This window comes from Furipterus horrens, unplaced genomic scaffold, assembly GCF_987537825.1.
Source record: "Furipterus horrens unplaced genomic scaffold, mFurHor1.1.pri manual_scaffold_5, whole genome shotgun sequence".
Taxonomy (NCBI): Eukaryota; Metazoa; Chordata; class Mammalia; order Chiroptera; family Furipteridae; genus Furipterus; species Furipterus horrens.
Genome location: NW_028327175.1, coordinates 51,358,322 through 51,369,226, shown reverse-complemented (window position 1 = coordinate 51,369,226; position 10,905 = coordinate 51,358,322). Strand labels below are relative to the sequence as shown.

At 39.1% G+C, this 10,905-nt stretch overlaps 1 protein-coding gene across 1 annotated transcript; it reads left to right on the top strand.

The window, feature by feature from the left end:
• The first annotated feature begins 1,249 nt into the window (after positions 1-1,249).
• On the top strand, positions 1,250-10,138 carry ANKRD34B (ankyrin repeat domain 34B). Its single transcript, XM_090276426.1, has 2 exons — positions 1,250-1,341; positions 6,933-10,138. Exon 2 carries the CDS (start codon positions 6,956-6,958, stop codon positions 8,483-8,485), a length of 1,530 nt encoding a protein of 509 aa, XP_090132552.1. The 5' UTR covers positions 1,250-1,341; positions 6,933-6,955; the 3' UTR covers positions 8,486-10,138.
• The last annotated feature ends 767 nt before the right edge of the window (positions 10,139-10,905 follow it).

The following is a 10,905-nucleotide window of genomic DNA, read 5'->3' as shown; positions in this document are numbered from 1 at the left end:
GGACATTTCTGAACTAAGGTAACTGTAGGTGAGAGAAGGCATCTCGTCACAGGTAGGACGTACCTCTAGGAAGAGTAACAGGTCAGACTTCCTTGTCGGCGTTTTTGCTGTGCCATTGGCTGAGGCAAAAGAACCAAGCGAAAGAGGATGAGGGCATAAATAAGACAAGGGGACTATTCCAAAAAAGGTGCTGATTACAAATGAGACTCTAGAAACCCAACCATGTACACATGTGGAGAATAAGAGGGAAAGGGGGTGGGGAGAGGTGGAGGAGGGAAAGGGGGAGACAAACGGTAATGGAAGGAAACTTGGGGTGTGAACAAACAGTACAATATACAGATAATGTAGAGTCGAATTGCACACTCAAAGCCTATATAATTTTAGTAACCAATGTCACCTCAGTAAATTCAATTTAAAAAACTTAAAGACAAAAACATTCAGAGTTGCTCTGCTGAATGTGAACAGTTTAAAAAGTAAGCAATCCAAGGGGCTTTATAATAAAGAGTAAGCCTCATGGAGCTGTTTTCGGGGTAGGGCGTCTGCCTGCATCCACATGGCAGAGATTCACGGGTCGCCTGGGGCTGGTGGAGCCACCACTTGGCTTCTCCGAGGCCCGGAGCCCACAGCAGCCTCTCTGCACACAGGGCTTGTGTGGCACTTCTCCCCTAGCACGCCCGCAGCCGGTGCATTGCTAGTGCCCCTTCACCTCCCAGAACCTCCTGACGCCAAACTTGAGGAAAGTTATGACAGAAACTAGTCCGGTTTAGAGTGGTGGAGAAAGGCTCTTAATGAGGATAGGTGAGAAGGTTTGAAAATGTTTCTCAAAGTTTCTTGTAAGACTTTATGGAAGGAAGGAAGAAGGAAGGAAGGGGGGGAGGAAGGAAGGAAGGAAGGAAGGAAGGAGGAAGGGGGAATTATAGACTAGAACGTGATGTAGACAAAAAATAAATTAAAAGATTGCTTTTAAACAAGATTCACCCAAATACGAAAAACTAAATGAGAGTATAATATAGAAATGTGGTATCTAAGAACTTGTTCTTATTTGAATGATATGTTTCTCAAATGCTACTTTTGATCAAAGGTGTTTTTACATTGTTGATACTGTTCTCTTGTTGAAATGCAGTTACTGCGTGGTTTCTATATTTGATATTATGTCCCAGCTCATTTTTCTACATCCTCCTTGCTTTATTAAACACATCTGTGTACAAAAAAATGCTAAAAGCAGGTTTCTTTTGCATCACAGTCTCACGTGAGCTCTTTTCCGATGCTTTGCATTCAGAATAGACTTCCGAGTTGGGATCCACCAACCAACCCTGAAATTCCTAAGTTCCTGAGTTGCAGGTATGTCAGCCTCTCGAATAGCTTTTAACTAATATAAAATCACAGCATTCACTTTCATCGTATTTATACATGTGTGTATTGAGTACCTCTGCGTAGCATCGGGAATGACACTGATGTGGAAATGAGTGACGACATTCTTTTGAATACTGCTTTTCAGGACCTTAGTGCTAAAGCTCCTTGCAAGCCTAGGCATAAATGCTATTGATAAAACCACAAAACCTGAACTAAGTTGTGAAAACTAAGACCTACTGTGACCCTTTATAAAATTTAATTATGGGACATATCCTACAGAAATGCTGTGCTCTTTTCTGTATACATGTTCCATTTTACAGTAAATAGATAAGAGCAGTATCACACAAAAGAGTGTGAAATATGTACTATCAATAAAAAATTATAATGAAATGGACACCTGTATCCATGCCACCCAGGTTGAGAAACAGAACATTACCTGAACCTTAAAAACCCCTGGTGTCTCCCTCCTAAATTGTATTGTTCTCTCTACAACCCTCTGCCCTCAAGAGATAACTTTCTCCTAATTTTCATGTTAATCATTCTCTTTGCTTTTTTTTTCTTTAGTTTCCTATTTATGTACGAAGCTTAAGTAAAAATAATTGTCTATTTTTAAAAAACTGGGTAGCGAGCACAAAATTGGATGAATAAAGGTCAATATTGCTAATACAGGGTGGGGCAAAAGTAGGCTTACAGTTGTCAGTACACAAAACACAGAGTTCTTTATTATTATTTATTAGTCATTGTATTATTTTCCATGCGAACAACTATAAACCTATTTTTGCCCCACCCTGTATATGATGAAAGCTCTCAGGAGAAGATGAGGTGAAGAGTATCTGGATGTTAGGTCACCTCAAGGTACCTGAGCATTTACAAGAGCCCATTCTGAGCAAGATCAAGAGTGAGTCCTGAGAAACTGGGGGCTCACTGTCGCAGGGCTTCTGGCAGAGCTCTAGAGCAATGCTGGGTATCCAAAGGGAATGGGTGTTTATTCTTTCTCCTCCGAAGCTCACCATGACTGATCCCCAGGTCTCAGAGCAGGTCCAAGCAGAACCATTGAGCAGGGCTGAAATGAGTTCCTTTGGCTGTCCCAGAAAACAGGGCATCAAGGAGAGAGAAGAGAGGTGGTTGGGACAAAGCAAGTAGATTACAGAACTGAGGGCAGGCTCACTTGGGGATTTGGTCCTCAGTTGGCAAGATGGTAGAATGGCAGTGTGATCTCAGAGGGGATGTCTGCACGTTCGTTATCCTGACAGCACCTCTCACCATTTTCCTGGGATTTTTCAGTGTCTCTCCTCTAATATAATCTTTAGCCTCTGGTATCTCATTTCTTCTTTCTTGTTCTACCATTTCATCTTGGTAGATTACATCTGCCAGTAGATTCTAATTCTTCAGTGTTGGTTTGGCTAGGTATAGAATTTGAAGCTGGGAATCATTTTTCTTTCAGGTTAAAAAAACAAACAAACAGTCCTCCATTGTTTTTCATCACTCCCCACCTCCCACCTGCAAGTTTATGGAATCTTTTCTGTTTTCAGTGTTCTAGAAATTTATAACCATGCGCCACGCTCAAGGTTTGTTTTCACTCGGTGTGCTATGTTCCAGTTGGGTCCTTTCAATTTGGTAATTCACGTCCATGGGTCTAGAAAATTTTCTTGACCTAATTGACCACTTCCTCTCCTGCTCTCCTCTTCTTCCCATGCCCACTATTTCCTCTTGCTGGAACTTCTGTTAGTTGGATGTTGAATGTCCCGGTCTAGTCCTCTAATTTTCTTATTTTCCCCCTTCTGTTCCTTTTGCATAACTGTGCTAGAGATTTTATCAACATTATCATCCAACCCTTCTATTTAGTCTTGCAATTTGTATCATGTGTATACCTTTTGAGAGTTTTTCCATAGTCTCCAACTAGTCTTTTTTTTTTTTTTACCTTTTTTTTAAATGGAAACTTATTCTTGTTTCTTGGTTACAACATCTTATCCCTTTGAGGATAATGAACTTTTGCAATTTTCATTTATCTAATATCTCTTTCCTCCAGGCTGCTTTTTCTTCCTATTTGTTTTGGTCTCTGTATTTTTATTCTCTGTTTGGACTGTCTCATGACTAAAGGGCTTGGATTAAAAGCCAGTGAGAAGCTTGCCACCTTTTGGCTTCACTGTAGGATGGTCTGGGTGGCTTGCTAGGGAAGCCCCAAGGTCAGTGCTTTAGGGCATCTTCTCTTTGGTAGGTCACATTCTTGAGAGAAGAGTGTAGCAATTTTCACCTGAAGGATAACTGTATGGCTGCCAGCCTTCTTGGAGCCACGTTGGAGCAGAAGTCCCTTCATTCATTTTTGAGAAAAGAGACTTATTTCCCTGTGTTCTTGTCCTCAAACATGCCCGGTGCCTCCTAGTCCGCTGAGCCTCTCACCATTTCTGGAAAATAAACCTCTGGACATGTCCTTAGGTGGGAGGGGCAGTCTCCTTCCCTCCCAAGGACTTGGAGTGGAGGAACCACCTGAGGCACCAGTTCTCCACCTTGAATGTGCAGACATGTCACCTGGGTCTAGGTACACTGTAGGCTCCAATTCAGCAGATGTGGGATGGAGCCTGAGATGCTGAGCAACTAACAAGCTTCGGAGAATGCTGCTGGTAATAGTCTAAGATGGGATCCCTCTTGGAGTAGTAATGACCTAGGGATCTCACTGCTGATCCAACAGCTTTTCACCCAGCCCTTCTTACTGTAGCTGTACTCTGCACCCTCCTGTGTGGAGCTTCCTGCCCTGCCTCTTTCGAGGATTCTGCAGTTCACAGCTTTACCACCAATGACTTGAAGCACAGCTTTTTCAGGTTGGCTGAGTCACTTACCACTGGCCCCGCTGCTTCTGGCTTCCAAAATGTTGTCATCTTCCCTCCTCTTCCTGCTATCCTTGTGAGTTTATGTCTTTCTTAAAAATTATTTAGTTTTAGGGGGTTTCAGGAAGGGGCAAAACTAGACACGTGTGTGTACTGCCATATTCACCCTAACTATAACCACCTTCTAAAATATTTTCCTGGAGTCCAGTTATATGCACATAAATAGAGCCTGATTTATGATAAATAACTGTGCTGTTTTAAGCTTCTAGATCTTTTCTTTTTTACAAGGAGCATTCTTTACTTCTCTTTTCCTCTTTTGTCTGCCTGTCAAACTCTTACATCATCCTCAAGACCCATCTCAAATAATTGGGCTCTGTGAAGCACTGTGTGTCCCCAAGCCACTGAAGCCTGTGTGTCCCCACGACTTCAACTCATAACCAGCTGCTAATGCAGTATCTCTTCCAAACAACTGTGTAAGCTCTTCAGGGCGAGGGCTTGCCCTTCTGTAGCTCAGTGCCCTGCACATATTAGGAGTTTATAGCTGTTTAACAAGTGAATTAATTTCTGTGTCATGTCTGTCTTTCTCCTTTGTCTTCATTTTCTTTCTGTTCTCTTCATCTCTTCTGTCTGTTAAGAGATGCTTATATTTCTTACCTATTCTGTTATCCAGTAGAAATTCCTGTCCCATATTCATAATTTTAAAAGTAAATTAGTAGAATAAATAACACTTCTCAGTTTTTAAAAACTACCTAATTAAATGAAATAGATTTAAATATTATATAAACTCCATCTGATTTTTCTCCCCAGTTATAAGGACTGTTAAAAGATACACAATTCCTCAGCTCTAGATAAAGATATAATTCTTATCAACTAATGAAATTATCTGTTGAAGGAGCTTGAATCTAAATTATCTAAATGAATATTTTTCAGTTTGCCTGATAAAAAATAAAATGTTTATAAAGTCTGTGTGTCTTCATTTACGTTTCCAGCCTAGAAAACACTTTTTTTCAGGGCAAATGTACTGCTGTCAAAATTTAATTCAGCAGTGTGTTGCTAACCCCATAATGAAGTCAGTGTATGATTTTCATAATGGAATCAAGAAAAATAATCATACATTCACCATTTCTATCTCAATGTGAATTCCAAACTCTGTGTCAGTTATTGCAACATCTTATAGTCAAGTAATTTTCACCCTTTAAAAGAAACATGAAAAAATTGGGACAACTATAATAGAATGAACAATAAATAAATAAATAAAAATTTTAAAAAGATTGAAATGCCCCTCAAATTGAAAATCTAAAAATAGTTGCATTATTTAACTAAAGAGCATTTTTAAGTAGTAATTTAAAAATAAGAAGTTTTTGCATTAAGCTACCATCAACATGCTATATTTTAATTGATTCAGTTGAAATGACAGAATCTTGGCTTTTTGCTTCAATTTGCATTTTAGTATAATTTTTAAAATGTTTTTCACAACTGTAAAATAAGTGGGTTATTGTTTAATTAATGTGGCATTTAGCGAAGTACAAGCTTGGTTTTGTTACCAAGCAAAGGGGGGTTCATTCACATGGCGCCTTGGTGTAACACTCAACAATTAGTGTTGAGGAAAACAGGTCTTTATTTACAATATTCCAACCTAGGGTGGAGGGAGCTGTGAGTACTCCTGCTTGGATCCATGTTTTCCCCTGAGACCCAGCACTTCCCTTGCTCCCCAAAGGGCTATAAGCCAACCCCAAACCCAACAGTTCCCCATTCCTTAGCTATCAGCTCGCTCCTTCAGGATCTGGGGTACGTTGTCATCAGCTTCCATATAATAGTCCAGGGAAACAAGTGCCATGTTACACTGGATCGTGGTGAAGTCCAGGAAAGGCACCAGTCCTAAGAGTGTCATCTCCACATGTCCCAAGTTCCAGGAGTCCAGATAGAGTCCAGGTCTGCAAGGTGGAGTCCTTGGTGGCTTCAGAGTCAGCTAGAACAGGCAGGACCAAAGCAGCAGCACGCCTGCTTTCTTACTAGCCCAGGCTGCGTGGCTGGATCCTGGCTGCAAACTGCACAGCTACATCTCTTCACATGGCTGCTACAACCTGCTCCACCATCACACTCCTTCCATTATGCTGCTTCTTATGGCGGACGGCCCCCTTCTTTCACATCAGACTTCATGGTGGACCGCAGGGCCCTTCTACAGTCTTTCAGACCATGTGGCCCAGTGCGCCAGATGGCTGCTGCCTTTCATTTAAATCCTAATTGCAACCTGTGATGCCATGGTATGGTGACCAGTCATGACCACCCACAGGAGATCTTGCCTAGGCCCCGTGAGCTTTCTGCTGCTCTCTGGTCAAAGTTCCTCCCGTCTCCCTGGCACCAGGAAGTGGCCGCAACTATCTGCATAACTAAGAAACTAGCTACCAGCCATAGATACACAAAGTCCCTTAAAAACTGTATTATCTCCTCCACCCCCAAATCCATGGGCTTTGGGGAATTTGGTGATGGCTGTCTGCCTTGTTACAGTGTTGTAGCATAAATATTCAGTGAAGATTCAGAAAGAAAATTTTAGTTTGTAATTTCCTAAAGCTTGTTACTGATGTAAAATTTTTTATTTTTCAGTTCATTGTTTTGCTCTGTATTTATTAATAACAATCTCATTTATGTCTTCTTTCTCTATACATATTTCAGAAACTGTCAATAACAGCTTGAATAGAAATGGGGACATTGATTCTGGCTAATCTTTTGGTCTTCATCTTCTTTGATAAACAGGTATTGATTTCTGACTTTTGAAGATGGATGAAGGTGTAGAAATTTCAAGTGATGGAAATTCCCTGATCAAAGCAGTCCATCAGAGCCGGCTTCGCCTCACAAGACTCTTGCTAGAAGGTGGTGCCTACATCAATGAGAGCAATGACCGTGGGGAAACACCTTTAATGATCGCTTGTAAGACCAAACATGTTGATCACCAGAGTGTCAGTAAAGCCAAAATGGTTAAATACTTGTTAGAAAACAATGCTGATCCCAACATACAGGACAAATCTGGGAAAACTGCTTTGATGCATGCTTGCTTAGAAAAAGCTGGTCCTGAAGTTGTTTCCTTGCTCCTACAGAGTGGGGCTGACCTCAGCTTGCAAGACCATTCTAGTTACTCGGCCCTTGTCTATGCTATAAATTCAGAAGATAGAGAAACCCTTAAAGTTCTACTTAGTGCTCTCAAGGCAAAGGGAAAAGAGGTCATTATCATAACAACAGCGAAATCACCCTCTGGCAGGCACACTACCCAACAGTACTTAAATATGCCTCCTTCGGATATAGATGGATGTCATTCCCCATCCTCTTGCGCCACTCCTTCAGAAATAGACATAAAAACAGCCTCATCGCCACTTTCAGTCTCTTCTGAAACTGAAATGACACTTTTTGGCTTTAAAGATCTGGAGCCTTCAGGAAGTCGTGAGGATACCTGGGATCCAGGATCCCCTGTGAGGAAGCCTGCTGTGGCCCTTAATGGGCCCAAGCTACCCCAGGCTCCACCCTGGATCAAAAGCTCATCCTCATTAATGCACCAGAACAGAGTGGCCTCTTTGCAAGAGGAGCTCCAGGATATCACTCCAGAGGAAGAATTATCCTACAAAACCAATGGGCTGGCACTTTCCAAGCGATTCATCACTAGGCACCAAAGTATTGACATAAAAGACACAGCATATTTGCTAAGAGCCTTTGATCAGGCCAGCTCAAGGAAGACGTCATATGATGAAATAAATTATCAATCATTTTCTTCAGAAGGAAATCAACAGTGCGTTGAAATCCCTGTTGATCAGGACCAAGACTCTAACCAGACAATATTTGCTTCCACCTTAGAAAGTATAGTTCAGAAAAGAAATTCAGGGGCAAATCACTATAGCTCTGATTCCCAGCTCTCAACTGGTCTAATCCCTACAACTTTAGAGGATGGCAAAGCCTTTACAGGAAAGAAAAAGATCCTCTCACCATCTCCATCCTTGTTGTCAGGGTCCAAAGAATTGCTGGAGAATATCCCCCCAGGACCCCTGAGTAGGAGAAATCATGCAGTTTTAGAAAGGCGTGGTTCAGGAGCTTGCCCTTTAGATCACATTGTGACCCAAACCAGACCAGGATTTCTGCCACCCTTAAATGTGAATCCTCACCCTCCCATATCAGATAATGTTAACAAGATTTCCAGCCTTCTTTCTTGTGGTCAAAAAGTGCTTATGCCAACAGTTCCTATTTTCCCTAAAAGTAAAAAAATGTTATTGAGGAGACAGTCATTGCAAACAGAACAAATTAAGCAGTTAGTAAATTTTTAAGATACAGCTAGAAAGCACATTTTGTTCAAATGTCGGTATCAAAGAAATGGAGAACTAGAAAAGAGATCTCAGATGTTCATTTTTTTAAATCTTGTAATTGGCTGACCCATAATGGTTAGGGGGTTCAACATGTAGTGTGTATCATAGTAGGCACTGTGGACACAAGTAATACACAGTTTCCGGTAAGGGAATTCTCTCAAAATTAAAGCTGTTTTTTCTCAAAACCTCCAAGTCCAAGCTTTTAATTTACACAAAAACCAATAAAGAAAGATCACATGGGTTGGAGTTAACTAAATGTTTTTTCAGATTTGCTAAACAGTAGGAAATATTTTCTTCAAATCAGTTTTTTTTTTAACATTTCAAGTCAGTAAATAAGATTGTTGTTTTCCGTCATGCCAAAAGCATAAAAAAACCAAAACACTAACAGCTATAAAATGTTCTATAATCTATAAACTTAAGTTATTGTTTATAACAATAGAAACAATGAATTAATTCTTTTAAAATGTTGATGCAGGTAGTTGAATACCTAATTAAAATTTTAATTGTCAACCATTGTAGTAGACTGGATTAGCTAATATTTCTGTTGTCAGCTTCATTCATGTTAAATGGGAGATTAGAGTTTTTACATGCTAGTGATAATCTGTGCCAAGTGTGTGTTTTTAGCTTTGTTTTGTTTTTTAAACATTTAAACAAAAGTGTTATTTTATGAAGTTCTTCTTTCTCCATATCCTTTAATTCCTGTTATTCTTTTTGAAGCCTATCCATACGTTCCCGATAAAAAGATATTTTAAAGTTAAAAAGCATTCTTCTTATATCAAATTATTCTTGTCTTTCTAAAACCAACCAAAAAAATCTCAGAAGTCTGAGATTTATCACAAATAGAAACTAAATGCCTGCTTCATTTTAGGAAAGAAAAGCTGATTATTAGATTAGGTTAGCTAAAACTAAGAAAGCCAATAGACAGTAAATTACAAAATGTACTAAATATGCAGTCAATATTAAACAATATCTTTATTTCTGATATATAATTATTAGACATTTATATAATGAGGATATATAAGGATAATTTCCTTAGTGTGGCATTCCAATCATGTAGTATTTTAGGACCTGTGAATTTTTAACAAAATAAGTGTATACCATGCTACTATTATAAAACATTGTAAAATGACTTATCTGTACAATTTCAAAATATGGTGTTTATACAAAGAATCCTTATTTCAGTCTAGCAGTTTACAACAGAGAATAAATCAAACTGTACAAAACCTGAGTGTATTTGATGTAATATACAACTTCTCTTTGCCTTCTATCAGTAAGAGGAGATCTTAACAATTGAGATGATGCTTTTCTTAGTAATTTGATATAAGCAAGTTGTAATGTAGGTAGTAATTATTTAATTTCTTACGGCTTTTCTTTGAAAAAAAAGCTGGAGGTGTTCCATTTACTGTTTTTGAAGAACATTATTATTAATTATATTAGAAATATCTTTTTGATTCGGAACTTAGAATTGTACCTGGTGTTTATAGGTAATTAAACTCTTTTTGCAAGTTCTAATATTGAGGAAAGTGCTTGGCTTCAAGTTGTAAGAATACAGGTTGGAAGAATATGTTAATAGATTAGTTCAAAAAATGGTATCAATAAAGATTTTAAATTTTATTTTGATTATCACTGGCTTTTATTTACCTCAAATACTAATGATAACTATTTCAATATAATCTCAAGAGAAATTGTGACACATATGTTACTTTGAGGAAATAGAAAACTGAGGAGTAACTTTTGTTGCTATTCTCATCCAAACATAAGAAGAATAAATTAGATGGTATTAAAACTTTATTGGCCATACTTGGAAGATCTTTTAATCCTAAGAACACTAGGGACTGAGGTTGTTTAAGCCTGGTTGTAAAGCCATCCCATGGGACTTCTCACTCCATTCAGTAGACTGTATCACTGGCATCCCAATGGTAAGTCATGGATGTTTGCAACAGGACTCAGATATGTATGCAGATCTAGAGCGTTTTTTTGTTTGTTTGTTTGTTTTGCTTTGTTTTTGTTTTTTGTTCTTGAGTTCACAAAGTAGCAACAGGCTCCCACAGCCAATATTTCCTTTACATTTTTTGAACTCTCATTACATTCTTTCACTAAAAGGAAAGGATATAGAAGGGGCAATGACCAGTCTTAATGAAGATATACAGCAGCCACCAGATTTAGCCAGGCTAGTCCCTCAAGTGTGCAGAAGCATAGAAACGAAAAGAACCGCCTTAGAAGACAGGAGGCTGGGGGAGCCCCTTTCAAGCCCTGGCTGTTTTCTCTTTACTCCGATGGTGGGACTGTGGGGATAGTTTAATTACTTAAAATTATTTTAAAACATGTAGTAAAGTATTAATAGCAATTATTTGGGAGAGTCCTTTAAGAAACTGGTAGAA